We start from the raw sequence: 16,092 nt of genomic DNA, 5'->3' as shown, positions 1-16,092 counted from the left end.
GTTTTTGGAATAGCTACCAGGCCGTGGTGCCGCTGAGGTAGAAAGGAACAAGTGGCCCCTTTTGGGTATCAGGAGTCAAAGTCAAATTCCGAATGCTCAAGTAACTTGAACATTAGTTGAAGTGGTTCCCTGGGGATTAGGAATTTTTGCATGAAAACATTTCTCAAGATTCTGCAGATACAAAGGAATAACTCACCATAGCCCATTGTTCTTCCTGGAAAATGAAAAGTAAGAAATGGGAGAGTATGCTTTATAAATAACGGTTCAGTGTCATTACTTTGAGAATATAGTTTTGTGCTGTTCTGGGGTCAGAGGACACAATAGAAAATTTTAGTGGTGAGTAAAGGATATTTAGTTACTGCTCATTTCAAAAAAAGACATTTGACTATGATGCCCTTATAGGTCATCTTTGTTGAAAACTGGTTTGGCCTGATTAAAATTGGTTAGTTATATCATAGAGAGCCTAAGGCTGACAATTTATGTTTCATATTTGTAAATAGTAAGTTTTTGGTTCACTATTGCCTTACACTACAGTTTTAGAAAGTATTTTCATATCTTCTATTTGATTGTGTTCATTTTGTTTGTTAGTCGCAGAACAACAACATAATGAAGGTCGCCTTTGCCAGTTCCTTCAAGACCAAGAAAAAAATGAGGTGGAACAAACTAAAGGCTGTACAATAGTGACACCCCTACACCCAACCTCACCCCCACGTTTTAGGCCCATAATCTGATAACGACAGACTAACACAACATCACTGACCAAAGGAAATGGTAGATGGAGGAAGGAGACTAAAAACGTGAACTTGTTTAATATTTAAAGTTTTTGAGCAGGAAAGTATTAATATTGTATTTGGATTACATGTCTGTTACACTTTGTTGCCTCTCTGTGTGCAATACCTGGTACATGGTAGTCCTTCCGCCAATTTTTTTTTAAGATTTTATTTATTTATTTGATAAATAAATAAAGAAAGGGAACACTAGCAGGGGGAGTGAGAGAAGGAGAAGCAGGCTTCCCGCTGAGCAGGGAGCCTGATGTGGGGCTCATCCCAGGACCTGGGGATCATGACTTGAGCCAAGGGCAGATGCTCAAGGACTGAGCCACCCAGATGCCCCCTTCAGTAAATTTTTGAATGGTTAAAGCAATCCCCAGCTCTCTCTCCCCCATATTTATTTTTAAAAACGTGTCTGGGAGCAATCTTCTGGAGCTGTGGAAACTGATTTCCGACCTTGCAGAGTATATCCTGTCAGAACAGAAGAAGTGGTAGTGGAAGTTCCTTCGTAGGGTGATTATTGCTAATGACCAAAATTACCGTCAGGAATGACCAGAACAGTTATAGGACTTGTCAAGTTGTTTAAAGTAATCCAGAGCCACGGATCACCAGACCTCAGGAGGTCCATGCCAGTGCTGTCTGACTTCTGAGAAAGGAAGAAAAGTCTGGCCTCTGTCCTCCGGCTTCATTGTTTCTGCTAGAATTGCTGATGCAATTTCTTTTTCATTCACAGACTTAATCCTATTCAAGTGCTAACACTGAAAAAATTGTTGACTCACTTCCCAGTCTGTGGTTAAATATAGTATAATTATCCAGCTAGTCCTGGATTTTTTTTTTTTTTTATTTGACAGAGAGAAATCACAAGTAGATGGAGAGGCAGGCAGAGAGAGAGAGAGAGAGAGAGAGGGAAACAGGCTCACTGCCGAGCAGAGAGCCCGATGTGGGACTTGATCCCACGACCCTGAGATCATGACCTGAGCCGAAGGCAGTAGCTTAACCCACTGAGCCACCCAGGCGCCCTAGTCCTGGATTTTTAAAGAAGGAATTAACATGCAAGCATATTTGACTTTACCTGAGAAATGTTCATAGAACATTTTTGACCTAAATAACATTTTGAGGGGCGCCTGGGTGGCTCAGTGGGTTAAAGCCTCTGCCTTCGGCTCAGGTCATGATCCCAGGGTCCTGGGATCGAGCCCCACATTGGGCTCCCTGCTCAGCGGGGAGCCTGCCTCCTCCTCTCTCTCTGCCTGCCTCTCTGCCTACTTGTGATCTCTCTCTGTCTGTCAAATAAATAAATAAAATCTTAAAAAAAAATAACATTTTGAATGTGCACAAATACTTGTGGTAATAAATTGTGGATGGAATATTAGAGGATGCTAATATTTGTATAAATATGAGGTTACCTCAGAACAGGTCGCCTTCTACCTGCAATTCCTTTGGATAGCTTCAGTCTTTATCTGGTAGGATGTTGGTTAGAGACAAAGTGGAAAGTACAAAGTTGATAAAATGAAGGGAAAGAACTTCTACTATAGCAAATGGAAAGTGTTTTCAAATTTTTTACATCTTTGTATTCCTAAAGCAACTAGGAATTTTCTACTGATGGAAAGTACTGTCATTCTGCCATATGTGGAAACTCCCTTGAAAACTGTCAAGAAGGTGCTGATTCCTCCCTGAAGAGCGGATGAGGCATTCTTTGTCGAGGGCTGCAGTTAGTATGGAGGATTTCAGGCATGTAGTGCAGCCAAAAAAGCCAACACGAATAGCTAACAGGGGGAAAGTAGGAAACACTGGTTTCCAGCTGTTTTGCGGAATTTCCTATTCATGGAATTTGGTGGTGCAGCCTCAGAAGGGCCATTTTCACTTACAGTCCTGTCAGCCTCGTGAGACACACATGGCTTACACATTGTTCCACGTCGCTCCAGAAAAGCTAATTTTTCTTTGTTCACATGTGTTGCCCGAGACAGCCCATAGACAGTTCATATCCACGAGCTAGACGGTTCCTGAGGTAGGCTGTAACCAAGATAAATCGAATTGTATAGTAACTGGCAGTCAGTACTCAGCCCGACTTGTTTATTTAACAGCTTCTCCTTCTGTACTGTTGCATCTTGTACTTTTGATTTCCTTCCTTTACCCTGAAGCCCTCATTACCTTAGTAAGATTCTGCCCAGCTACAGGGATGAACCAGGGGCCCGGAGCATGGAAGAGCAGCTTGGTTTAAACCGAGAGCACGTTACAGAAAGCAAAAGGTAGTGTATTTGTTGAGGTTGGGAAAAGTCAAATATTGCTTCCATCTGCCAAGATTTCTTCAAACTTTGGATATTTTGCTTCAATGACAGCTCTTTCAAGAACTCGTCCCCTAAATTCTTGGTTTGGAAGATGTGGAAACTCGACTTTGAGGTAGATGACAGGTGGGTCAGACGATCTGGATGTTAACTGGTAAGTGAGGCTGAACCGGTCAAGAACCCAGCATAGCTGGGGGACTAAGACAACATGTGCTTTCTCACCAGCTCTGTCTGTGTTCTCTTTTTGCAAATCCCTTGTTCCCTCCAGATGAGGGTTTTTCAACATAGACAACATTGACATCTTGGATCATTCTGTGTGGTGGGTAACTATGCCAGCATTTCTGGCCAGTGACCCCTGCCCCAGTTCTTGTCATCAAAATGCCTCCAGACTTTTCCAGATGTCTTCTTTGGGTGAGGGGTGGGCACACAGTTGATTACCCCCAGTTGAGAACCATTGTTTTAGTTGGGTGTCTTAACCTGAGCAAAATAATTTGTCTCCTAATTGGGGGCCCTGGGTATATGAAGAAACATCCCTGCTGTCAATCACAGCCTTGGGGATTAAGGGGGGGGGATGAAAAGAAGGGGTGTCTCATGCCTGCCAATTAAAACATATATCCTGTTAGTTTCCACTTCCATTTTTGGTTTTTGTATTGTAGCTGCCTCAAGATGGGCTACTTGGGCATGAAGATTATTTTGAGTTGAAAGCAATCAAAACCCAGCAGAGTCAGAAAAAGCTCTTTTCTTCCCCCTCAATGGCCTAACCATAATGTAGATAGAGGACCTGCTCCAAGAAGAGCCACCAGGGGGGCCTGAGTGAGCAGGGGTAGGAAGCTCGCCCAAACTTGTTTTTTTCCTTGGACACTGGTCTCTACTCCAGTGGTAATCGTCCCTCTATCTGCTATTCTTGCATTCCTTCATAGCTAACCCCTTGCTACTCATTATTGCTTCTCTCAATTATAGACAGATATAGACACACATAAAAAAGAACATACATATGAAGTTTCCACATACACATTCATAAACTTTCCCCATTTAAATTACTTTGTGATTACTATCTCCTAATTGGAACCTGATATGTACAAACTGCCAGAAACTATTCCAAGTCGTTTGCAAAGATGAACTTTTTCAATCCTTATAACAAACCTTCAAGGTTTGTTATAGGATTGTTATAGGTGTGGTTATCAGCCCACAGAGAAACTGAGGCAGGGAGATGTTTGGAAACACACCAAGTTTCCACAGCTGAGCTGTGGTGAGGCCTGGAAGCGAATCTAGGCAGTCCGCCACCAAGGACAGGATTTTGTTGCTCTGTTGTCTTCCTATCTTCTCTAGAATTGACTTACTGGATTATTTTGCATAAAGCCATTTGGGCTCCAGAATTTTCTAGGGGTATTGGAATTGACCACTCTTTCCTGTCTGCTCTCTTGTATTTCTTGAGTTCCTACTGTGTGTCAGGCATTGACAGAGGGTTAATAATAATATTAGCCAACTCGGTACAGAGTGGTAATTTATAGATGGTAATTTATAGAAAGTGAGGTCTCACAAAGGACTAGAAACAGGCAAATCTAATTCAAACTTAAGCATCTGAAGGTAAAAAATAGGATAGTTTTCTGTTTTTGATGGGAGGTACTTTCTACATTCGTTTTCTGTAGAAATTCTTTGGTCATTGTTGCACACGTGGTTCTGAAATTTTTTTTGTGTGTGAGAAATCTACATATTTTCTCAAGCAGAGAAAAATATTTGCTTACAATTTATTTATTCCCTAAAAACTGTGTGTGACGATGTCACCTGTGAGACTTGAACTTAGCGGTGGCACCCAAAGCTCTTGAGAGCTGTGAGAAGAGGCAGAGTTCATAAACAAGGGGGCCTCTGAAAATCAACCCCTGAAAATAGTTTATAAGAACCTGCTTGGGGAGCGCAACATTGTATGTTTCTCAGATAGCAGGTCGAGATCCAGACCAGAGTGCCTTTGCTCAAGGGGCCACTGTATTGTGATTAAACACTGGTTTGGGCCAATCTACTGCCAAGGACTGGGGACCTCGTTCTTTGATACTAAGAATAGACTGAGAACTTGCTTAGGATTTAGAAAGCCTTGTTAGAAAAAGCAAAAGGATGAAAAAAAAATTCCTTGTAACAGCTTGCAATGAATAGTATTAAAATTGTGCTTCAAATTCTGAGGTTAGAAGAGAATCCTTGGGACTTAGCAACACATCATATTTTTTTCTCACCAGATTCGAGAAGTTACGATGGCTCAGTACTTTTCAGGAAAATGCTGGAGCAGCTGAATAATTTAGATGGAGGTGATGAGTTTGCTTATGAAACGTGGGAGCAGGTAACTGGATCTTTGTCTTTTGTGTCGTTTTTCGGTGCCTGTGGGGAAATCCGGAGTCCTAGCCCAACTGTGCCAGAATTTTAGGTAAGGCCTCTGAAGCCGGTGGAGTAACGGAGGTGCCATTGCCTAGTTCACAGATGCTCTCATGAGCGACCGTAGAGAAGTGAAGATCTTACCATCTCTAGACACAAGAGGGCACTCGAAACAGACAGGGTGGGGGACAGTGCAAAATGGGAGGGACACGAGAGCCAGGGTCAAGCTCTCTGTCGAAGGCTGAAGGCCGTGTTGAATTTAGGCATGGGGGGGCTGTCAGGGATCGGTCGCTTTCTCAGCTCCCCCTTCTCCACGGGCACCCCAGTTGCCCCAGGAAAGAGAACTGACCACGTCCTAGGCTCCCTCTTCTCATGATTAAATTGAAACCGAGGCTCAGATCTAGGCTTTCAGAGTCAGGATTCCCAAATCTCTTACTTTGGCAAAAATCTGCAGGTCGCTGTTGGTCTGGCAACTTTTCCCATTAACCTCATTTGATGTCGCTTCCCTAGGAATATTTAATGAGAATCTCTTTTTCTGATGCCAGCAGCATTGAACTACTTGTGACCTGAGCTTTAAAGCAGATCTGTTATATTTCTAGTTTCTTCCCTCCAACTCCTCTGCGTCTTTTATTGAGGGTGAATTTTGTATGACTTGTGTTTAACTCCCTAAGCCTTGCTGTATTCGGCACTCCTTGGAGAGGCTCAACAGGACGGAGCTGGAGTAGGCAGACACTCTGAAATGGAATGTAAATTTGGAATGTAATGGGAACCCAAGAAGGAGGAGGTTGGATTTCACAGATGGAGTCTTGGTACAATGTAGGTGAGTTTTGAAGTGATTCAATCTTCATGGGTATTAAAATGCTTTATTTAACCTCCACTAGAGACATGTTTAACAGTGAGAAATCTATTCTTCGGGTTCTTGTGCATTAAGCAGAGACATGAAAGTGCTCGTGACTGTGGATTTTTTTTAAAGGAATTTAAAAGTTTTAAAAGAATGGCGGTCTACTACCCAGCTAAGATCACAATGGTTCTACCTGAATAGATGTCATATAGTATTCAAATGGCCTGACAGTGGCACTCTAATATTGAAATTACCATTTCAAACACGCGAATTAGTAAAGGCTCCCATGCCCTGGGGTCTCCTAAGAAAGGCAAAATCTAGGAAAAACCAAAATTAGGTCTGAACTCGTTTTAGCACTCTTTTTGGTTTCTTTTCTGTGACCTGGGCGCATTTGCATTGTGCTTGGGAATGTGTTTGAGCTGCCTTCACGCTGAGAGCGGCAGGAGCTGGTGAGTCAGTCCAGGCCCAGAGCGGTGGGGCCAGCACAGCCCACAAAGGAAGACGCACCCCTGATCTGGAAAACCCGTTGTTTTTCTGTTGCAAGAATTATTTGACTCATCTTTAAAGCTGTCACATACACACTGACATTTCTCAGTGGCAGGCCAAACCTCGCTACACAAAATTTGTGCTTCGTCCTTCTGTCTTGTAAAATATAAATTCAGGGCCTCGGATGGAGGAAACAGGGATTGCAGTCCTGAACATTTATCTTTCTTATTTGAACGAGCAAACTCTTCCTTCCTTCCTGGAATGTGACTTAACATTTAAAATTCCTATTAAATCTCTGGTACATCCAGAAACCTCAGAAAGCTCTCTCCAGAGAAAGCAAACATCCTCCTGCTCTTGGCCAAAGAAACAGATGCACCCCAGCTCCAAGGCTGTGGCCTGTAGGTTCAGCTGCTCGGGGCTGCTCTGTGCAAGAGAACCGCTCAAGCTGGGTTGCCAGAAAAACGTTCACGTTGAGCTGGAAGTCAGCGTGTGCACTCGAGAGAGGCCAACCAATCTGTAGGACATGGGGAAGCTGTTGCAAGTAGGGCCCACACTGAGCTGCCCTGAAGTCAAAGATAACGGGATTTGGGGTTCTTTGGGGCTTGGGCTCCCCAGCGTCCATTCCCCCTTCCCGAGTTAACCATAGCCCTTCCTACAGGCCCCTGTGATTTTGGGGAACTGGCCACACCCCAGCTCCAAGGCTGGGATCCAACCAGTTTATATTAATTAGTAAAGCTTCCTTGCTGCCCCTCCCCCATTTTGCTGATTGGCTGAGTGACAGGCCTACCAGCAATCTGGGCCAACGGTTTTCCTCGCAGACTTCTAACAAGGACACGTGCTACATGTGGATGAAACCTGGACAGCGTCTCTTTTCTTTGGGACAGTGCAGGGGTTGGACTTGAACCCTAGGAGCTAAGTGGCTATTTGCCACCCCCCTGAACACGATGTCAGCCTAAGGAGGAAAGATTGCTGAGCTAATGAAGAGAAATGAACTGGAGTCTGGACCAACCTGGACCCAAGGCATACGTTGTTGCTGGACTTTTCGGTCACTGAACCAATAAATTGTCTTTATTGTTTCAATGAGGCTGAGCTGAGGTCTGTTTCTTGTGACCAAGGCTTCCGAATTACCATATGGTGTCTAAGATGATTGGGGTGCACACCCATTTATATGTGGGGCAACAGACTGGCCGGGGCCATTGTAAGGCATTGTTTTTTTCTGATAAGGTACTTGTCCTAAGAGCAAGAGTACTGGGGAGAGCTCTGAGCCACACTCCCTCCAGTTTGCTCGGAGGTCCTACACTGAAAAACAAAGTGGACATCAATAATAAAAAAAAAAGCCAGCCAGGTGTCAAATGCAGCATATTTTAATTTGTTTCAAATAAAGCAATATATGTATATATATATATTTTCTTTTTCAGAAAAACACCAGGTGTTAAATTCTACAAAAGCGCATGTGTCTTCAGCAGATCATGGTTGTCTGATCGGTAAGTTTTTTTTTTTTTTTTCCCCAACATTAACTCTCTAAAGACAATCAATGGACTGACATCACTGCTACAACACAGGTTGCTACTGAGCCTCTGATCTGTAGCCACATCTTGATTTTCCTAACAAACGAGTAAATACTGCTGGGCTAAAATGCGATGTCTTGATGAGAAAAAGCATCAACAGATCAAGCAAAGCCATGAAAGTTATGAAAGCAAGCTAGAGCTGATTATTAGAATTAGTAAAAATGATTAAGAGAGGATGACACAACCACACAGGGTCTGTATATTCTGATTGACTCTCTTTCGGCAGCGGATTGGGTCAGCACCTCGGGCAGGGAACCAAAACTGAGTGAAAACTGCTTTTTTTTTTTCTTCCTCCTCACTCAGGCCACCAACGTCACCGCTGGGACTGAGAGGACCGTGGCGTCTGTGGAAACTTCTATTCTTGTGGGGCAGAGATTGCACTGTGAAACCCTAGCGACGTTCCCCCGGAACGGCCTGGCCTCTGAGTTGTCTACAGCGTGCTGCCTTCGCCGGGGCTTCTCCGAATGGGCTGGGGCCTCGGGGGTCTTTGTCCCCATGGGGGCTTCTTGGTTTTTGGCGCCGCCTTTGTTTTTGGGACGGAAGCCATTGTGCGGCTGTCTTCTGTGTTCATGGCGGTTGTTACCCTTCGTCATCAAATCAGCTTCATTTCCACCGCCCTGTGGCTTGGCAGAGCCATTCAGCCTGTTGTTATGGTACTGAGGATTAAATCTTCGTCTTTGGCTAGAAGACCCATTCTGCACCAAAAAAAAAAAAAAAAAGAAAAAGAAAAGAAAAAAAGAAAGAAAAAAGAAAAGAGATGGGTATTGGATGGCACCAAACTCCAGATGACATCAGGGAAACCAAACCTCTAAGCCACAGGTAACCTTTTTCACACCCTAGAGGACGATGACAACATGCAAATGGGGTCAAGCTGATACAATCCTCCAGCTTAAAAGAATAGCAGACCGTCTTGTGAGTGGAACTCCAAGAAAATGACTGATGTCGGAAGAGAGGTTTCAGAAGTCTAAGAGAGACCATGCCAGAACCAACGAAACCCCATAAAATACACTGAAAATATCATGGAATAAAATGTTAACACAGAGGCAGGACAATGGTAATTCTCTACCATGAAAATTTCTTGGACCTTCTAAATGGATTAGGTGTAGGAATTCTCATTAGATATAGAAGCAAAATGTAAAATTCTGCTTAAAATTCAGTTTGTAAGTTTTCTTCTCTAAAGTAGCTTTTCTATTTTTATCTCAAAACAACTATCATAGCTTAGAAACATCATCTTGGGTAAACACAAGGCTGAGGTCTATCTGGTAGATCTTGGCAGGGTGTAGAGGTGATGTGAATTTTCCTACAGGTGATTCGTTCTTCTAATAAACTTTTCAGAGTTCTCAGCCAACATGAGTTCTGAAGCATCATACTGGAAAACTGGCATCCTTCAACAAACCAGCAGCCACGAATGTAAATGGAAGAGTAGAGAGGAAGCAACAGTCAGTGTGTCTGTCCCTGTACAAGGGAAGGATTTCTGAACTCCTCGAGGTCAGTAACAGCCAACATTCACTGAGTGCTTGTAACATGCCGGGCCTCACGCAAGGGACCGTCTCGTGTGTCCTCACACTGACCCTTTAAGATAGTTGCTGTTACTTTATTTTACAGATGAGGATAATGAATATAAGAGACTTGCCCAAGGTCTACAGTTAGAAAACGATAGAGACGTTCCCATTTCGCATATGGTCTTCCTGACAAGATCCGTAAATACTTGGTTCCATGAACAGAGACCTTTACTGAAAATCAAACTTCTATTATTAAAATGTGTGATTTTATGGCTTATAAAGATAAAGAGTTCTGAATTTGTGCGCGGCGACTGGATGGTATAGGTTTAGGGCAGACCCACCCCTCGTCATGTAGGACCCGGGCAGTAGTACAAAGGCAGGCCCATATAACCGCCCGAGTGAATAGTGTCTCTTCCCTGCTCTGACTCCTTCCCGCGTTGTGAGTGGGCCTTGCACGCATGAATGTGGGCGCTCCAGCCTGCTTCAGCTTCGTCCTCACCCCCAAGTAATCCTGCTCTGGACCTGGGGGTGTGCACACCGGTGGCGTGGTTGGCTCTCAGGGTGCCATATCCAGGAAAGCGGTCCAACAGACCCTAAGAGCAGGCTTGGGGCCATTTTGGGACTAGAATTCAGGATCTGGAGTATTTGGAGCACTTTCCAGAAGGGAGAGTACCGATTCTGAGTCCTGGCACCTCCTCAGGCTTGCTCCATAGGGAGGTCCGTGGCTGCGAGAGGGCCAGGAGGGGTTACTCCCAAGTGTGGGGCCTGGCCCAAGGGCCCTTCTTGCCTAGGTCTGCAGTGTTCTGGCTTCTCTATGGAAGAATATTTCGGCTTAAATGAGCCATCTCCTGAAATGTTTTACTGGAAATGGTAACAGTGAGCTGAAAAAGTATCTATGTCGCTCGCATTTAATTTGGCTTCTTTTGTTTTTAGAAAAGTGAAAGGGAAACCCGGCCTAAATTTTAGACTTACTTTTCGTATGGGGTTTAGTAATGACCAAAGAACAAATGGTGTGAAGATGTGTTTAGATGACAAGTAAAACAGACCTGATAATGATCTTTAGCCCATGAATATATGAAATGCTCCTTGTCAAAGTGCTTTTTTCACGTCGGGAAAGACGTCTGGGCCCAGAGAAATGCCTGTCAGTGTCATTTATGAGAAGGCTAAAAACCCTAGACCACGAATCCAACAGGGCACCTGCTGGAAAACCAGGATTTTGGAATGCTTTAAAGAAGTCTCTTTACTTGAGCTCTCTTTCTTAGAGACCATGAAAGCTGTCTTTATAGCATGCCCAACGTCTGTATCATCAAACCCCATGTCTTGTTCATGCTCTAATGACCAGGGGGGGAAATCGCTTCTTAGGCATACAGTGGAGGAGCAGAAGGAAAGAAGGAAGACTGACCTTTGGACGCTTCTATTTTTAGGAGCCATGGCAGAGAGGAATTACCAATGTCATTTTGAAAGATACTCTCTTTACCGAAAGCCCAAAAGAAGACAGGGAAGTTTGAACTGACTTTGGCCTTGTGCTGAAAAACTACACATAATTGGGAATTCAAGGAACTTACAAAACAGATGCCAGATTTCCTTTCATCAGTAGTGTCAGTGAGCAGGTACGGAATCTTTTTCCCATGTCCGGGGCTTGGGGGGGTTGGTAGGGGTGGGGTGGGTGGGTGCGGGGTGTGGCTTCAAAGGCACAAGAAGGGCTGGCTCCTTCAGGCGTATGCAGGCCACCTCATCTGCCTGGAAAAGGGCCTCTGGAGTGTGCGTGGACTGACCAGGGGAGTTCGGGGAGGCCCCCCGGGGGCCAGAGGCCTCCCCAGCCCGGCAGGTAGTTTCGTCCAGGCACCAGGGTCTGTGGGACCCCCGGGGGCAGCGCACGCTGGCCTCCCTGCACAGGCTCACCTGCTTATTAGCTGGCACGGCCTGGGGAGAGCTGTCGGCAGCGCCGGGAAGGTTGCTGGCCATTTTGGGGGTTGCGGCTTTACCCTCCGAGGGCTTGTTGTGATTGGTCGATTTTCTGGTAAAGTGACTCTGTTTTCCAGAGGCTGCTGCGTGGGCGTTCAGCAGGGGCAGCAGGGAGCTGCAGGGCGTTCTTGAGGAATAGCTGTTCTTTGGGTGTGTGACTGCAACGAGAAAGTGCCTGGCGTTACGGGCTGCGCCATGACCCCTCCCGCCTCAGGAAGCCCTTAGCAGACGGGAGACACTGGCAGGAGCTTCAAAAAGCATATATATATATATATATATATATATATATATATATATATATATGCGCACCTGGGTGGCTCAGTGGGTTAAGCCTCTGCCTTTGGCTCGGGTCATGATCCCAGGGTCCTGGGATCGAGCCCCACATCAGGCTCTCTGCTCAGCAGGAAGCCTGCTCCCCACCCCCCAATCTGCCTCTCTGCCTGCTTGTGATCTCTGTCAAATAAATAAATAAAATCTTTAAAATATATATCACACACACACACGCATCAATATATGTATATATACAGACACACAGGAGTCTCAAACCATGTACATGTATATATATTTAAGATGTCATCTGAAAGGGCACTGTCCTGTCTGGGAGACCAGCAAAGTTCTGTGAGAGTCACTGGACAGTGATGACGGCATCATCATACAAGTTGGGAAACACTTGTCAGCAAGAAGACATATCTGAGTGACTGTAGTGTTATTCCTTAGGCTAGGAACCGCAGAAGGAAGAGAGACAGCGGAGTCTCGAAGTACCCTCTCGCGCCTGTGTACAAGGGTGATCTGCCTCTCGGCTTCCCTGTTCCCAAGCCCGGGCCTGCCGTCTGCTCGCTAGACCAGTGGGGGCTGCGGAGACACAGGAGGACCAGGAGGCATGTGGACACATGGATGTTCTGCTGGGTGTCAGGAATTTTGTCACCTTGGGTCATGCACGTTCTGTGATGACGGAGCCAGGCCTGCCGGCCCAAAGAGGCCCTAAAGCACTGTTCATGTCCCACGAGAGCCACATGATCCGGCCTCTTTCCTCGATGCCATTTTCTACAGCTCATCTGCAGGTGGGTCCCGAGTCAAAGCTCAAGTCTGGGTCTCATCACACAGATCCCAGCGGGCTGGGCCGTTCAATGTTCATGATCCCCAGCCCCGCCGGTTTTGAATGAGGTGGTTTGGGCTGGGATGATTTCTGTGTGATGATACTGAGTCAGGGCTGGAGGGAACCACTCAAGGATGAAGTTACGACCACCCTCTCACCATTCACCGGAATTTGACTGCCGTGCTGGGCAATCAGACCTTTGAATCTTAAAATTGTCAACAATTTTTTAAAAGCAACGTTCTGTGCTACCTGTATTGGATCGGACTTCATCCTTGGGTTTTTCCAGAGGACCAGCAGTGACGAGGAGGGATCACAGAACATTAGAAATGGGAAGGACAGGGATGCATCTCTAGTCCCCAATGATAGCCCATTGGGGACTGTCCCAACGTGACCAGGGGATTTCAGTGGCTCTTGTGTTCACTAGATACAGTTTCAGGGGGGGAGGGGGGCTCATTATTTCCTACAGCTCAGGGATGACTCTGGTTCATTAGCTGTGGGTTTCCAGTGTGTTCTCAACAAGGCTGAGCTGGAAGGAGTCCTCTGTTGGACGACTACTGTCTCCAACAGGGGAGGCTGTCTCTCGTGTGGACACTTGGTGTTTGGTACGGGATGGTTCCTTCCACGAGATGACCCTGGAAGTGCTCTGGAGGGAAGGGGGTGAAGCTGCACCAACCATCCCTCCTCAGATGGGGACAGTCACTTGGCCTCAGGGTCTCACTCATCACCAGGCTGAAGTGGAAACTTGCATGGACAGTTGAATGGCCAACTGTGAACCCACTCATTTGTTTTTCAGATGGGGCAAATGGGGGGGTAGAGAATGATAAATGGGTAGATTATGACACGAGGGAGGGAACACTAGAAAAAAAAAAAAAAGGAAAATAATTGAAAAGAAATGCATTGGGAGGGGGGTTCCCGGATGGCTCAGTTGGTACAGCGTGTGACTCTTGATCTTGGGGTTGAGTTCAAGCCCATGTTGTCTATAAATATTACTCAAAAATAAAATCTTAAAAAAAAAAAAAAAGACATTCAGTCAGAAAATCAGATAACTGCCAAAGATACATGAACAAGAATGCTCATAGTGGTGTTATTTTACAAGACCAGTGCTCTAACCCCTGAGCTATGGAGCCCACAGTGGTGTTATTTTAACAGTGAAAAAGGTGGTAGCAACTGGTCCACAATTAGGGGACTGGTTGTGTCAGTTATATTCATATAAATTATGAGTTAAATGTTGACATGGAAAAATCTCAACCGTATGTTGTGAAATGATAAAAACGAATCAATTCCTTTGTATTATGTAGTATAGGATAATAAATTATAACATACAGTATCATGAGAGATGTAGTATTTGACTTAACACAAATGAAACGTGCATAGAAAGTGTGAGGGATACACAATGGTAATGGCATGTTCTATTTAATACAGCTCTCTAATTTTTAGATCAAGCTTCTTTTTTTTATACTTGGGGGGGGGAAAAAGCACTTTTGACTTTGAAAACAAAAGTGCAGCCACGCTGCAAATGTCCAGCTGACTCTGAGGTTGTGGGGCATTCACGTCTCTCTCCAGTCCTTCCTTCCTCCTTGTCCCCACCCTGAACGCCATCTCACTCGCCATCTCACTGTCCGTTCGCGTCCCCACCCGCCCCCATGGGTGGGCTGGAGTAGGAGCAAGATCAGCCAATTTTGTTGCACATTAACTGCTCTAATTAAGGCTTAATAGCGAACAAGCCTAAAGCTAATGGTTGAAGTGAAGTCCTTCATTATCTGCAGACTTCCCCCCGCAAGCACACAGAACCCACCAGGGGGAGAGACTCAAGGCACAGCGAGCCGTTCACAGACAACAGCTGGGCCCTTTATGACCAGAGCCGAATGTCCCCAGACTTGTTAGGGAGCCCAGCTCTCAGGGTAACAGGTCTCTGTGGAGCCAGGCTGGTGGAAATTCAGAAAGGCAGTTTATCCGGCGGTGCTTAAGAAAAGTTTGCAAAAGATATAGACTAGCTGACCCGTTCTGTTCTGCTTCATAAATCCCGGGGATTTACGGACGGGCAGTGGCATTTGAAGACTCTAAGTTCAAATCTTGACATTTCTAGTGACTTGTGTCGTGACCTTAGATCATTAAATCTCTTTAGACCTCGCTTTAACCCCCCTGGGGGACCGCACACCTGACATTTCCGATATCAACTCCAAATAGCACCGAGCTTAACTCACACAGAATTATTTAGCAAGTACGCAAAACTCACTTTCTCCGCAGAGCATGATTTGGGCCTTTAGCTGCTCGATGTCGCAGGAGAACCGGGCGGCTCTCCCGAGCTCTTCGTCGTATTTCCGCTCGCTGACGAAGTGCTGGAGGAGACAAGAGCCCCACGGTTACGGGAGTGACCCAGGCACTCAGCGGATTCCGTCGCTTTGCCCTTCAGCGGCCGCTGTCCCTGCTAACCAGGAGGCCGGGCATGCCGGCTCTGCCCCTGGGAGGTTCCGTCAAACCGGGCCTGGTCTGACTTGCCTGGAGAAACATCCATCACCTTCTCCTTTCGGGACTCTGTGAGGGTTTTGTCTTTCTCCTGCCCAGACCTGGAGAAAACTGTGATCCAGCAAAATGTGCATCTGGACTCCCGTGCTTAACTCTCAGCCCCCCTCGCCCACCTTCTAGCATGTTCTGTCCCGTTACAGATTTTGGGATCGCAGGATTGCATTCTGGCAGTCTTTCTAATTTGGCCAATGACTTGCTAAGGTGTCACCCACTCTTGAAAGAAGACACGTAATCCTTCCCCATCCTAACAGGGAAGCAGGACACTCAAAAAGGCTTTAGTAACTAGAAAACATTATTTTGAATGGTAGAATTTCAAGTGCTGTTTAAGGAAGTAGGAAAGAGATTATTTTTCAATTCATTTAAAATTAAGATGTGTGTAGATGACAGAGTGAGATATATAGAAATAACTATGACTCAGTCCCTCCTGAATTTGCCAGAGAGTTTACCACAAGACCAGGGAAACAGATAACCACAATACGAGGTAGAATGTGGTAAGTGCTTGAGGAATACAAAAGAGGAAGAATGATTTCCTCCTAAGGGGCATAGGGGAAGTGTTACGTGAGAGGGAGCATTTGTGCTGGAACATTAAAAGAAATATATTGATCACTTACCAGACGTGGACCAAATTCTTAACAGATAATCTCATTTTCATCTGATCGTATTATTATGAAGTCAGTTCTGTTATTATCTCTATT

The 16,092-nt window shown here is 45.4% G+C and overlaps 1 protein-coding gene and 2 long non-coding RNA genes across 5 annotated transcripts in view; 2 read left to right on the top strand and 1 right to left on the bottom strand.

Annotated features, from left to right (window-relative positions):
• The first annotated feature begins 2,104 nt into the window (after positions 1-2,104).
• LOC116597116 lies at positions 2,105-7,894 on the top strand. Its single transcript, XR_004288457.1, has 3 exons — positions 2,105-3,016; positions 3,107-3,178; positions 5,281-7,894. It is a non-coding gene; the product is annotated as an uncharacterized LOC116597116 (long non-coding RNA).
• Positions 7,895-8,201: 307 nt separating this feature from the next.
• SPATS2L (spermatogenesis associated serine rich 2 like) overlaps positions 8,202-16,092 on the bottom strand; it is a 96,165-nt gene continuing 88,274 nt past the window's right edge. For 2 of the 3 annotated variants that reach the window (XM_032354353.1, XM_032354355.1), the window contains 3 exons: positions 15,108-15,210; positions 11,713-11,933; positions 8,608-9,003 (listed from right to left, as the gene is read on the bottom strand). In XM_032354353.1, the coding sequence (XP_032210244.1) occupies positions 8,608-9,003; positions 11,713-11,933; positions 15,108-15,210 (720 nt within the window). Of the gene's footprint in view, positions 9,004-11,712; positions 11,934-15,107; positions 15,211-16,092 lie in introns of all 3 variants that reach the window. The other variant, XM_032354352.1, reaches the window with a different exon arrangement.
• On the top strand, positions 9,001-13,727 carry LOC116597117. The gene is made up of 4 exons (XR_004288458.1): positions 9,001-9,362; positions 9,644-9,796; positions 11,235-11,420; positions 12,493-13,727. It is a non-coding gene; the product is annotated as an uncharacterized LOC116597117 (long non-coding RNA).

Source organism: Mustela erminea, chromosome 8 (genome assembly GCF_009829155.1).
Source record: "Mustela erminea isolate mMusErm1 chromosome 8, mMusErm1.Pri, whole genome shotgun sequence".
NCBI lineage: Eukaryota > Metazoa > Chordata > Mammalia > Carnivora > Mustelidae > Mustela > Mustela erminea.
Note: the sequence above shows the minus strand (reverse complement) of the source record. Positions and strands in the feature narration are given on the sequence as shown.